General features: G+C 38.6%; 1 protein-coding gene across 1 annotated transcript; it reads left to right on the top strand.

Moving 5' to 3' along the window:
- The first annotated feature begins 1,630 nt into the window (after nt 1-1,630).
- Nucleotides 1,631-14,333, top strand: UEVLD (UEV and lactate/malate dehyrogenase domains). Its single transcript, XM_009328539.1, has 11 exons — nt 1,631-1,859; nt 2,515-2,577; nt 3,316-3,479; nt 4,282-4,417; nt 5,781-5,905; nt 6,519-6,624; nt 8,498-8,668; nt 9,616-9,789; nt 10,384-10,468; nt 11,120-11,243; nt 12,304-14,333. Exons 1-11 carry the CDS (start codon nt 1,847-1,849, stop codon nt 12,466-12,468), a joined length of 1,326 nt encoding a protein of 441 aa, XP_009326814.1. The 5' UTR covers nt 1,631-1,846; the 3' UTR covers nt 12,469-14,333.
- Nucleotides 14,334-14,448: the final 115 nt, after the last annotated feature.

Here is a 14,448-nt window from a genome sequence, read left to right on the forward strand (position 1 = left end):
TTGGCGGCCCCCGTCGGCGAGAGCTCCCGCGAGTCAAAAAATGGGGTGCTGGGAGGGGAAGGGCAGAGCTGAGGGAGCCGTGCAGTTCAGCCACCCTCCCGTTCCCTGCGGGCAGCGCCGTGCCGTCCTCGGCGTCGCCGTCATCGCTTGCGAGAGGTTTCTGTCCCGTTGGGGGTGCAGGATTTGTACTGCCTCGCTGCCGCCGAGTTTGAAGCTGGGGCACGCGTGGTTCTACCCCTGTGGTTCAGGACGCAGAAACACGTGCGATGTGCTGCATGCAATTGAAAGCTTTCTCTGCGTGAAGAGTTGCTGATTTCCGTGGGGATTTTTTGTGACGATCCCTGCGTTAGTATCTCCACGCTTTAGAAACACTGATTTATTTTTATAGCATCCCTCTGAGGTAAAGACGTTTTAATTTCCATTTGAGAAGCTGAGGTATGCGTATTTAAATTTTGAGCACGTCACATAATTTTAGGTGCAAATGAGAAAGGTCTCACTTCATAAATCTTTGGGTCTTTAGAAAATAACAAAATATTTAATAGGAATGCCTTGTTTTGCATCACGAATAAGAAGGGGGTCAGCTGGGGAAGGACAGCTTTGATTTCACAACCAACCAGATGTATCAATGCTTCTGAAAATGTGTTAAATTTAAAAGTTGTGTAGACATTCCTAATTTTTTTTTTTTTTTTTTTTTTTTTTACTGCTTGACTTTGCAGTGTCCTGTGAGATTGAATGTGGAGAAGCTGACTAAAAGGTGTTACTTTTCAGCAGCTTTGTGTTTTCTTGTACGAAGTGGAAAATAGTCGTACCATCCACATAGCTGTAGTGTTGCTGCTGTTTCTGGTGGGTGCCTTACTCAAGAGATCGTAGATTTTAGGTGCTACTTCGTGACAAGTATTCCAGCGCAGTGAGCAGCTCTTTAAGCCATTGTCAGGCCACAGCTCTTTAAGCCATTGTGTTTGCTTTGGCGAGGGTTCCGGGACAACTCCAGGCGTCCTAAAATGAGAAGCAGATGCTCTAATCTAGGAACTGGAAAACATTCTTCATAACTTTAAGATGTGGGAGGATGTAAATCTCTTGGAAGTTCAGGTATCGAACTGGCTGGGGACAGTCTAAATGAAGTAGCCGTGTTTCATGCTTGCTGATAATTACTTTCAGATCACGTTTCAAGCATCGGTACTTCTGTTAATCTGTGGGCAGGTTTTCTGCAGGCGGGAAAGAGGGATGCATTATTTTGTTTGAATTTTCTCAGCTCTCAAGGACAGCTTAAACATGGAAAAAAATTCCCAAAGGCTAATTACTTACACGTTTAACATGTTTGTGGAAATCGACATCTTCTGAAACTCTTCTAAAATGTGTGCAGGTGGATCTGAGATTTTAGTAGTAACTGTGTCAGTAATAAGATGACTTATTTTTACTAGAGATTTATATTTCTATAGTGTTTTTAATTATTGTGTGCAGAGGAGACTAAATTCTATTAAGCCTCTGCTCACACAGCTGTAAAGGGGAAGGAATGGTATATAAGGAGTGATGTTCAGAATTTGAGTTCTAATGTCGCAACAGCAGACCTGCGATATGTTTAAAGCTTTTTTTTGTATCAAATTTTTTGATAATGTATTTCACACCAAACCTATTTATAATACTACAAGTAATTATTACCTTCCACTTCTTGTGTTTCTACTTTCTCTTGGTTCCTTTTCCCTATCTCTGTTAATGAAAGAAGGCTTTGAAATTAAACGTTTTTTTCCGATTTTTTTTTCTCCCCCCTTCCCAGTATAAGTTCAGAGACCTGACCGTAGAAGAACTAAAGAATGTTAACGAGACCTACCCAAACTTCACGTTCTCCATGAACACGTACAGTAAGAAGTGATACAGTTACTTTGAACTAATTGTGATTCTTACTTGCCATGGGTTCAGACTGTGTATAATAGAATCTAAGTAGTGTGAATATCTTTCCATTGTGTTGCTGTCTTTATTTTGACTTGCAGTAAAATTTCACATGCAATGTGACTATTTTTGAAAGCTCTTCCAAGACTGCATACATATAAAAACCTAAGCGGCTCATTCACTAAATTTCGTTTTAACTCGTCAGTAATTGTGGAAGATTGATGTTCTTTTAAATTCTTTATTTGTAGTAGTATTTTTCCCATATCCCATGACTGTATTGAAAGTATTTTGATGTCTTTAGCTTATCAAATGTAACTTCCAGAATCCCTCAGCCTGACTGAAAGTTCCTAAAACATCAGAATTACCCAGGACAAGGGATTTTCAGACTAATTATGTGCTTAGTTGTGCCAATGCAATTTTCATTAAGATTCCATTAAGGAATTATCTCAAAGCGGGAGGGGGGACCTTAGTAACATTTTAGCCTTGGTTCTTTCAGGAGCAGTGTATTTGATTTCTAAAGAAAAATTAGCATTGTATATTGGTAGTTGTGGATGGGATTTCCATGCCAGATTCGACAGGATTTATTATTATTATTATTATTTTTTAAAATCACATTTTTAATCTCAGCCTTCAAGGATGGATCCCAGAAGGATCTCCTGAATTTTAGTGGTACTGTTCCAGTGAAATATGGTAAGATAAGTCAAATATAATTTCCTTACCAGTTATGAATCTAATTGTAAAATGTGTTGGGTACTGCCTCTTAACAATATACTGTGCAGCTTCTTTAAAGGTGGCTGTAAAGGATTTTGCATGAATTGGCAGAAGCCTCTTCTACTGCCTAAACAAGTGCCTTCATGCACTCACAGATGCTGAAATAAGGTGGTATTAGATAAGTCAACTATTAAAAAAATCATGTAGTTTGAGACTGTGTAGGTAAACTCTTTGGTTCTAATGGGGGTTGCATGAACTCTACAAGCCCTACGCTTGTGTAGGCAGTGTCCAAAAATAAATAGTAGGTAATTTTTTGTTTTTAACTTAAAGCCTTTGAAGTCTGAGGTAAAGCTCTTAATAGATGCCTGTGCATCAGTTGTTGAGTCCTAAAATAAGTACGAAATGGGTAGCTGTAAGAGATTTCTTTGCCTGGAAAAGGGAACACGCTGGCTGATAGAATACTCTGGGAAACAAAACAACAACAAAGCTTTATATTAAGAAAGACGCAATCGGTAGCACTTCAAGTTGACCCAGACAAGTCTGCTTTTATTAACTAGCCTAAGTAACATAAATACTTTCCAGTGTGAATCTAGAAAGTGATCTGTCAGGCTTTTTTTTCTTTGTTATTATGAAGTGTGAATCACATGCACAGACGACTGGTTTTTAGTGCCTCTTCTCAATGCAGAAGTTAGCAATGGCTTTTTTTGTGTTGAACAGGTAATTCCTATAACATACCTATTCATCTGTGGATTCTGGACTCTCATCCCTTTGCTCCCCCCATTTGCTTCTTGAAGCCAACTGTGAACATGGGCATTTCAGTGGGAAAGCATGTTGATGCTCATGGCAGGATTTATTTGCCCTACCTGCAAAACTGGAGCCATGTAAGAGAGGGAGTGGTTGACGGGAGGAAAATACATGGGAATAAAGCATGGTATCATATGGAGATCAGTGGAGAGGAGTGGGTAGGGTTCAGGGCTTTTTGTTTTCTGCATTTTTTGTTAATCTTAAATATGTAATGGTTATGCAAAAGGAGAATGTTATGTCTCTTGAAATTACAGCTTTCAGACTGTCTGAAGTGATTGTAAAGGAAGTTATAAGTGAGCGTAAGGAAAATTATTTTAAGCTGAAGAAAAAAGGGACTGACTTCCTTATAAAGCAGTATAAGCCTCATGTGGACCCTTTGATACTTTTTCCTTTGTTGCTGTGAATAATGAATAATAATACTAGACCAATTGAGTATCCCTCAATAAAGTTCAGTGGAAGTTCCTACCTTTTGGATATGTCTCTTTCAGCAGAACTCTGAAACATTAGCATAGAGATTCAAAAGCTGATGCTGTTGCTAAATGATTTTATGCACTGTATTAAATAACTTACTTAAATATGACTGCCAGGCCAGTAAAAAAGATTTAACGAATGCTAGTTTTCTGAAATGGATGGGATATGTTTTTCAATATTGATGTAGAATGTGCCCAGGCGGCTAAGAAGGCCAACGGCATCCTGTCTAGAAATTCCCAGGCTTTTCTTTACTTTAAGTGTTTATGTAAGTGTTAAGGGTATAAATATTTATAATTTGATTAAATTTTGTATGGCTATGGTTCTTTATGAAATACTGCAGTTTATAGCTGATACCACTATATGAAATAGCTAGTCTACTGTTTTGTCTTCTGTATTGCTATATTTCAGCCTAAATCAACTGTCATTGGATTAATCAAGGAAATGATTGCAAAATTTGAGGAAGAGCTCCCTTTGTATTCACTGTCGTCTTCTGATGCAGCCAGGCAATCAGAACTTCTCTCCTACATTGCAAAGATTACTGCAGGTGTGGATGTTTTCATATATTTGTTTGTAATGTTCCTATACAATATCTGTTTTATTTATTGTTATTACTTGATATCACAAAGATGCCTACACAATTTTAATAACTGAATTTTTGGTGTTTGCATGTCCACAGTGTTTGGTATTTTCTCTGTACAATCAAAAGTGCCTCTTTTTGAACCGAGAGCTCATATTCTCTTTATTTGAATAAGCAGCTCATTTTGCATGTTTGCATTTAAGCCTACTGAAAAACGCTGTAGACTTGGTACTACTCACTTGTTGGAAATTACTGCAGCAAAACTCTGTGTGAGATCTTGTGGAAAGGAAACGTGATTTTATTATGAACAAGTTGATTTTACCCAATCACAGTCATTCGTTCTCTCAGATCTCATTCACTCACACTCTCACATCCACAGTTGCAAGCCCTGAGACCCGTCTGACCACAATCAGTGGTGTGCAACACTGAGGACAAGGAGTGCTGGCTGTTGAGCCCGTATCATGTCTCTTGGGTTCTTCTTGTTCGGTGGTGACAAGCTGATTCTGGACTTGTCTTTTACACCTTTCAGGAGTGGATGCTATTTGGCATTTTTGCCTCGTTACTTTATCTCACCCATTGTAAGTCTTGGGCAAAATTCCCGAATTTCACAGTTCTCATGTTTTCCTTATCTGGGTATTTTATTGCTCCAATCCTGTTGTTCTTCATCCTGACACATTTTCTCCAGGTCAGTCTTTTCTTCTTCCTTCTTTTAGTGAAATCACAGATGGTGATCTGTGGCAACTAGTGCAAACCTTTCCCTTTAACCCTTTTCTGCTGTTTCTTCTGGTAATTGTGTACACAAACATGCTTGTGAGCACACGTGTGTGTGCGCGCAATACACATTTCTAGTCAATCAATCTTAATGTTTCTGTTACAAATCTCTCTGCATTATGCTCAGAATGAGAATCGTTGTGATACCAGTAGCATTTGCTAATCAACCTCAGATTGTTGTATTTTAATCAAATTCCGTTTTGCATGTCTTTTCAAAATATGAAATATTTTACAAATTTTATGACCATGGTATATATTCACACCTGTAACAGTAGCAAAGGGAGCATTGTTTGTATGGTCTTAGTGTCTGGCTTCTTGATATTGTTATGCTTGCATTTTCTACTTAGTGAAAAAACATTCCTATCCAGAGAGGAATATTCATGTTTTACACCATGCAAGTTGGGATGAATTTTCTTTGGTCAGGCTTGACTGCTATTTTGAAGAAGTTTACTTAATTTGGTTTAACTCTGGCACAACCGTGATCCTTTATGAAGCAGCAATACTTGTATTGATACAGTGTGGACCAGCACTGAAGTTTGTGGTTTTCTTTTAATTGTAGGAGAGACTGACATGAAATCAAAGAGTAAAATTGGTGGAGGCAAAAATGAAGGATGTTTTAACAAAATTACTGTTGTTGGAGCTGGAGATCTTGGCATTGCATGTGTGCTAGCAGTTGCGGCAAAGGTACGTAATTATTATAAAGAGCAACAGATCTGATTAATGGAGAGGCTTCCAACGTAGTTCTTGGTGTCTGACACATAGAAGTAACTCAGCAGTTTTAATAGCCATGTCACTGCTTATGTCATTTGTCTCTTCATTTAACTTACGGACACACAGAAGTGTTAGTTTCTGCCTTGTTTTCTCAGTCAGCTTTTTAAATACAAAGGTTGAATATCGAATTCACTTATTTTGAAAATCCTTAGTTAAAGGATTCTTGTCTGAGCGGTGGCCTCTTGCAATTGGGATCTACTAGTCCCCTGGAAAAGGATAGTCTGTAGATGGTCTGTACTTCATTACGGTTATATGCTCACAGACAACAGTAACATCAACATTTAAAATTTCCCAGAGATGATTTTGCGAGTTTTTTGTTTGTTTCTTTCGTAATGAGTCATTTCCAATTAAACTCACTAAACTAAATTCTTTTTCTTGCGATTTGACAGTAATTTTGGTCAGTAATTTTGTTTGGTTTATACACAGTACAAAAAACACTGGAGGAATACTGGTTTTTATTCCTCACCCCCACAAGAACAAGTTTTGGTTTGTTTTATTGTTGATCTGCATTATTTTTATTCATCAGGGTGCTGCAGACAAGGTAGTTCTTTTGGATCTTTCTGAAGGTGCAGCAAAAGGAGGGACCATGGACTTGGAGATCTTTGCTCTGCCAAATGTGGAGATCAGCAAAGGTACTAGATGTTGTTGCTGGAATGGGAGCGAGTACTGTACTGTGTGTGCTTGTGCTCGTTTTAATGAGAGCAGGACACCTGGGGAGATACAGAGGCTCTGGCATATAGGCCATGTTTCTAAAAAGATGTTGTTATCTTTTCATAGTTTCTTGCTTTTCTTCTTCTTTTCAGGGCAAAATTGGGAAGGGAAGGTTCAGCAAAGCTTGCATCGCTTTTATTTCGGGCTTTTTTCATTCTGTTTACAGAGGTAGAGGTATGTGAGTTTGTACTTTCAGGGTAAGAGGCTAATGCTGAAATTGGACTCACACAGAAATAGAGAGAAGCCAAGGTAGTACTTCAGTGTCGTAGGTGGAGAGAGGGAAGGAAGGGGGAAAAAATACATGTATGTTAGGGAATTGGATATAGCTGTGAGAGCAGTGTTAGAAAGGCTGATAAATAAAGGTAAGTTTCAAAGTACTGCTTTCCTAGATTGATGTTCATTAAACATGCACGTGGCCAATAGTTAGTTCTTAATCATTATCACTGCATATTCAAACAATTGGTTCTTCACAATCTCGTCCTCAATTAGCTGTGAGTGTACAATTCAACAGAGTTGATGCCATGTCTCCATAATTAGTGGTGATGGATATAGCCTGTGATGGTCTTAGGCACAGGTTGAGGTGATGTGGCTCGAAAGCTCTTCCACAGGGGAAGCTGGAACTGAATTGAGCAACTTCCCCATTCTGCCTTGCTTGTCTGTGGTGCTTTTATATTCCTTGCACCCTCTGCAAGATGAGATGGGGGGCTTTCTTGTGCTTCTGATGTAATTTAACTTATTTTGGGGACAGGGACTTGTTCTGGTTCCACCTGCGTATTCTGCACCTGACATTGCCTGCTCTACATCCTCTGATCTTATCTTGCAGGTTTTACTGCTAGCACATTTTTTTCCTGAACCCTGGTTGTGCAACTGTACCACAAATCTCTGTGCCTTTGTGGTTACCTATTACATATTTATATTTAGCCGTGGTACAAAAAGCTTGTGTGTTGTTGCTGGCTATGTTATTAGTAGTGTTACAATATTACAAAATGCTTATACACTGTCACCTGTTATTTTAGTATGCTTATATCTAGGTTTGGGACAAGCTGGGATTAATTAGATCCTCCTTAGTATGCTTGCAGTTTGTCAGTGCACTAGGCCTCTGCTTTGGCTCCAGCTGGTTCCAGAAGTGGTGTGACAGTCAAGTTGCCTTGTTTTCGTGTCCAAGCTGATTGCCTCTATGGTGCGCAGATATTCAGAGTTACCCGCTCAAGGCAGCTTTGACTTACAAATTTCTGCAGCAAATATAGTTGTGTTTTTTCTTGGGCTAGTAAATACATGTCTTTTACTTGAGTTAATAAATAGGCTTTTGGAACACTTTTTATGGTTGTCTACCTGTCCTTGATTGAGCTATAAGATCAAAAATTATAGAAGCCTCAGATAAAGGAGTAAAAGTCTTCCTCCTTCTTTAAAAATCAGAATAAAAATGAAGGAGCCTTTTCATGGGTGTATTTTTTTTATTTTCCTCTCTTGCCAAGAAAACTTGGAAGAGCTTGTCTGTCAACCCCATCTAGATGTTTTCTGGTCTCTGCTCTGTAACCTTGGACAAACTGCAGTCTGCCTTCTGTGTTTGCTGACTATGAAATGGGAAAAGTAGTTCTGTGGGAGAGCTGTGTTTTACAGGTGCTGAGGAAGTGCCCCAAATTCCACATTGGGGGATATAGGGGGAGACAGGAGGGGAAGAATCCCTAACTAAGCTGGATGCTGCAGTTCAGCCTTTAGGACGGCTCTTTGTTTGCATCCAAAACTTGATAGAATGACATAAATTTTAAAAACATATTTTCTTTATATTTTCAGATTTTTCTGCCTCAGCTGATTCAAAAGTTGTGGTACTTACAGTTAATTTTCTGGGTAATGCTCAGACTTATCTTGATGTCATACAAAGCAATGTGGATTTGTTCAGAGGAATTATCCCAGCAATATCACACTACAGTCAGAACACTGTTCTCCTTGTTGCTTCTCATCCAGGTGTGTTGGTACTTCACCTAATGCTCTGTCCCTCAGCTGGCTTTCTCTCTGGCCTGTTTTAAAAATACGTTACTGCTGAATACACCCACTTAGTCAAAAATTTTTGCTACTCTGAAAGATGTTTTCCTTTTCAGCTTTGAGCAGGACACTGTCTTTGAGGGTTTTTTCTTTACTGTTACCAAGATAAAAGAAAATAGTATACTTTGTTTTGTATAAAAGGTATGTATTTCTGTATGTTTCTATACGTAGTTTCCACCTGACTGTATCTACAAGATTAGCATCCATTGGCTGTTGTCTTGTCGGTTGTGAGTTTTATGTACATGTTTCTCCTGTGCAGTAAGTATAGGTGCATGTGTTATGTGCCGTATGATCAGACTTACAGACTACTAATATACATAATGTAGTGGTGATAGTAAATATTGCAGCTATGTTTTGGTGGAAAGTTTAAATCTGTTGGGTCAATGATACTGTGAAAGAAGACAAAGCAAAAACACTACTTAAAAGGGAAAGAAGTACGTGTGAGCCTCTCTGTCCTGTAAACGCACTGAAGACAGCCCTTTTCTATTTCTCAAGTGCTTCTTACCCTTCCTACTATTTAGAGCTGTGGAGATGGAGAAAAGAGTGCTTGCCAAATGAAAAGAAATTAAACACTGGCTGAACTAAATTCAGAAGCATGTGAGATTTTTGGTAGAGGGAAGCATGGTAACTCATTCTGAAGTTTCACTTGACTTCTCTTAAAACTTTACTTGGGCTGTGAATTTTCTTCGCCCCCTAAAACACTTGGTGTTTTAGGTTGAAATAAACTACTGATATGTTCTTACATGCTTATACCTTCTCTCAAGTAAACAGCTTGGTCCTGAGTTTTTCATAATTGTGATTCGTGGTTTGCACTTATGTTGAATTTTGAGTGGTCCTTCATTGTCAACATATTTTTCTTTCATATATAGTTGAAGTAATGACATATGTGTCATGGAAGCTGAGCGCGTTTCCCAAAAGCAGAGTTATTGGAGTAGGTGCCAACCTAGATACAGAGAGATTTCAGTATATACTGACAAACACTTTGAAAGCACAGGTGCTGGCAAAAGATGCTTGGATTATTGGTGAACAAGGGGAAGACAAAGGTAAAGTGATACTTTATTATCGCTATGAGTGTATAATGTCCTGGCAGTGCTTAAGTAATTGACTAATGAAAGACTAATTGAGAAAAGTAATGAAGGTAGTATAAGCTTATACCACCCATAAGCAGGGTGGTAGATTTTCATAATAATGGTTCTAAATAATACAATTTTGGTGTGTGCCTGAGACTGTAGACCTGGATGGCAGCAAAAGTATTTGACATTTCTCACAGTAAAAAAAAAACAAAACATATAGAAAATACAACCTCAAATGCTTTTTATTTGGTATAACAATATAGGTTAGAGGTACAGAAAGAGGAAGGAAATGTGGTGTAATATATGGTAGGTTACTGCTAATGTAAGAATTATTACATGTACTTCATTTTTAAGCAAGCGTCTCTGGCCAGGTGCTACTATAGAGTTTATTTTAGCAGTCCAGGGAACCTTAGAAGGTCATCAACTACATCTGGGTTGTTGTGGGGGAAGGAAGGTTTAGAAAGCTTGAATTTTTATTTTTTTTTTTTCTTCTCCCCACCTTATCTGGTACCTATTTTAGTCCCTGTTTAGATGTGCATTTAAATGTTGGTTGTTTCTATTTAGTACCGTCATGGACGAGTTGTAATTTAGTTGCAAATCAAACGGAAGCAATGGCTGCTCATAATTCAAGGGAAGAGGTGGCTAACAGGTAACGCCGTTATAATCTTTTTTTTTTTTTCTTCATGTTTAAGCACTTGATGTTTGCAGAGTTTTTTCCTTCAGCTCTTTATGAAGAGGAGGAAGTTTGCTCTAAGATGTTCACACATTGAGTTTATAGGAAATTGTAGGTCTTAGGGTCATTCACTTTCATAGATGTGTATGTGCCCACTGTTTTTCTGAAGTTCTCAATAATGTTGTGCCTGTGACGATCTAAGGACAAGACAAGCTTTGTAGAATTTACACTAGAATATTACAGCTGCCAGTTCAATTGTGTTTAAAAAAAAAAAACAAGTAGACAAGCCTTTTGGCACACTTTTCTCAGAGTTTGTGTGGAAGCAGTTTACTTCAAAGCAAAGTACACTTTTGGATCAATTTACCTGATTTAATTAGCCACGTATCAGTCACACCTCTTGACAGAAGAGAGAATTGTAACTAGTGTGGGTAAAATATACATAAAGAAATTCTTTAAAGCAATTCTTAATTCCCTTCTGTTGTTTTCCAAAACAGAGAATCATGTTTTTATAGTACACTTTACCTGACATGGTACATTTAATCTGTCTTTTGGGTTTTACGTATAAACCAAAGTAGGAATAATGAAAATCTAAACATCATGTTTTTCTCCTTTTCCTGATTTATGTAGAGCTATGGAAGTTCTAAAGGGAAAAGGTCAGAGATCTTGGTCTGTTGGGCTCTCAGTTGCTGATTTGACTGACAGTATACTGAAAGATAAAAGAAAGGTTCATTCTGTATCCACTCTGGCAAAGGTAAATGTGTTATTAGTATCTTTTGGTTGGCACTGTAATTACACTATTTATACTGGATATGACCATTAAGTTTAGCAGCACAGACATCTCACTTAAAGTAACTTCTGAAGTAGCACTACTTCCATTACTTTCTTCCAACGACAGCTTTCAATTCCAGTCCAAAAATGAGCAAAAATCGATTGTTGCGTTAATCTGAAGCCAATGTTAAAAGTGGATTATTATCCCAAAAATACAACAGTCCAGAGGGAAAATACATTCAGGGTTGCTGACCAGCTCCCCGTGAATAGCTGGATTTGGCAAATGAAGAGAAATGTGTGTGTGTCAGTTTCCAAGTGCTCAGAATTGAACGTAGATTTTTCCAGGGGCCAAAAGAGTTCAGTATCTTTTATGAAAGTATAAAATGCATTTTCTGCCAGTATTTTACCTGACCAGCTTTGAAACAGCTGCTTTTTTACTCCTTGATAACTTTACATTGAGGAGAAGATTATGAAGCTATATTTAACTTAAAATTGTAGACTGAACCATGTTTCAAGTTTATCCTTGGAGGATAGAAACAAAATCTACAATGTAAACTTGAATTATAGGGATGTAAGTTTAATAAAGTCTCTCACAGAATGAATATGGGATCAATACTTAAAAATATTCCCTGGATAGCTCTCTGGCTGCATTTTTAAATTTCTTTTGTTCAGTCCTAAAAGAACTAATGATACTGTACTATCAAGTGTACAGTATTGTACAGCTTGTTCTACCTGAGAAACTGGTTAAACGGTGTTTTGTAATATGAGCTTTGCCTGCATTGTGGAGGTCTGATATATCTTATATTGGGAAGTTCCTCCAAGTGTGGCATGGTTCAAGATTTTTTATCCGTACAGTAATATTTTAGTTTCTGTATAGTAACCCATTGCACGGGATCTGAAATAACTGGAATTTGACCTATACAGAACATGTCATATGATGGAATATCCTTGCTTAATTAAAATAATCAAGTTTCAATAATCCATGCTTCAGACGGAGCAGGAATAAGTAACTGTGTGACAATTGTCTTCGTGTGTTGTTTCAGGGATGTTGCAATATAAACAGCGAAGTATTCATAAGTCTACCGTGTATTCTTGGAACGAACGGAGTGATTGAAATGGTCAAACTAGAAGAGGATCCACTAGTGCAAGAGAAACTGCAAAGCACTGCAGGATCAATTCATGACCTTCAGCAGCAACTGAAACTGTAAGCAAGCACAAGGGAAGCCACCGTGTCTGCTCACGGAAGTCGGAGATTTGCTAGGCAGAAAGGGTTGCTTGGTATATACGGATTTCTGTATTAAACAAGAAGTTTTTTTACTTTACTTTCAGTTACTTCTGGTTTGGTTTAAATTATTTAATACTGCACTGCACAGTAATTTCTTATTTGAAAAGTGCACTTTTGGTAGCCAAAATGAGAAGGGTAATGTGCAAGAATGTTTTACCTAAATTCAGGTGACTTCTGCCTGTGTTTTTTTGTTGCTAATTATAGCCTGATTCTTGGGTTATTCTTAGCTCTTTGCACCTCGTTAGGACACGGTCTAGGACAGCAACTTACCCAGCTCTGTGGAAACTCCAGTGTGTAGAGCTCCTGGTTTTTAAGTGCTGCATCAGGGGTTTGTCTAGAATGTGGTCACACTCCAGCTCTTCAGGGCACTGGGGGATGCGGTTCAATAGCTCCATCTTCCATGCCTGTCACAGATGCTCTTATGTCAACGGGCTCCTGCTTACTACTAAGGGAGGAAAAAAGCTAAAAGCATGATGTTAGCAGGATCCTTCAAACGTGAAGTATTGGATATGAATTTCTGTCGAATGTTTACTGATGTCTGAGACTTTCTGGTCGTGACTTGTTTGCTCTTATTTTGTAAGGACGTTCAGAGCGCTAAAGCATCTGCAGTCCTCGGTACATACATGCAACACTCTTACCCTGTGCAGCATTGGCACAGGTGCTCTTCCTGAAAGGGCGGAGCAGGGGGTGGGCTTCAAATAAAGAATAAAACCTGACAGTTAAGTAATGCAGAAGTATCTGCGAGTTCAGGCCTTGATCCAAAGCCAGCTGATGTCAGTAAGCTTTACATCAGCCTGAGGAGAATACAGCTACTTGAGAAGGCGACAGAACCTGTAACCCTCCTTGGGGGAGGCCAGGGATGTGGTGAAAAAGCAGATGTGGATTTTTAGATAAAAATCAAAAAGCAGGTGTTTTTAAAGTAAAGGTTTTTGGGGTGTTCTAAACTCCTGATTTACTGCACTGGTAAAATACTATGTTCCTCCTGATTATACCTCGGTATCACCATGCAGGCAGAGGAGACGTGGGCTCCACTTCTGCTGCGTGCAGCATAAGAATGTCATTCCACGTTTACGTTTTGAGGTGTGACTGGTTAAATATTGATGAAGCTTTCTAAGCAAAAGTAGGGTATGCATCAGAGCAAAAGATCTATCCCTTTGTGCCTTCCAGTTATATCTCACAAAGAGCCAGACTTCCACGGAATTCTGAGTTTATATTGATGTCAGAATTAAGATAGAAGGAAAAAAACCCTTCAGTAATTCAGATTTTTTTTTTTCATGGAATACTCAAATTTCCTCCTTTGTGGTGGTCAGTGCCAGGACAAAATTAGCGATGGCTGCAGGTGACTGACTATGCAGCTATATTAAAAAAAAGCACCCAACACGATGGCTGGATGTCAGGGTTTTTTGGGGGTTTTTTTCTGTTACTTTGGAAAAAACCAGCATAAAATTACGGGTTTACGTTGTTCTTCAAGGTGTTGTGTTTAATCTGTTGAGCATTTATTCTCATGTGAGTAGTCTGGGTGTTTTGTTTATTTAGGGGGTTTTTATTAATAGTTTTAAACATAAAAGCTGCAAACTCTTCCAGGGATGTCTTTTAGATTGATGCTTATGTTGTAAAATACCTAATCTTGGCTATTAAGAAGAAATGTCATTCTCACGTTTGTGTCGTATTCCTTGAGAGAGAACCGAAGGTCGGCAGCTTGATCAGCGTGGCGGGAAATGGCACTTCACATCCTCGCAGAAAATTAACTCCCCAAAATACTTGTTAACAATAAACTGCACTACAAAGACTTCTTAGCCATTTTGTGAAGTATTTTCAATACACAAAGTACTGCTAGGGCGAGGCGTCTCTGAGGGATGTCTACAGGCAGGGTGGGAGGCGGCTGCCTGCCGGTGGAGCTCCC

Source organism: Pygoscelis adeliae, unplaced genomic scaffold (assembly GCF_000699105.1).
Source record: "Pygoscelis adeliae isolate BGI_AS28 unplaced genomic scaffold, ASM69910v1 Scaffold166, whole genome shotgun sequence".
Taxonomy (NCBI): Eukaryota; Metazoa; Chordata; class Aves; order Sphenisciformes; family Spheniscidae; genus Pygoscelis; species Pygoscelis adeliae.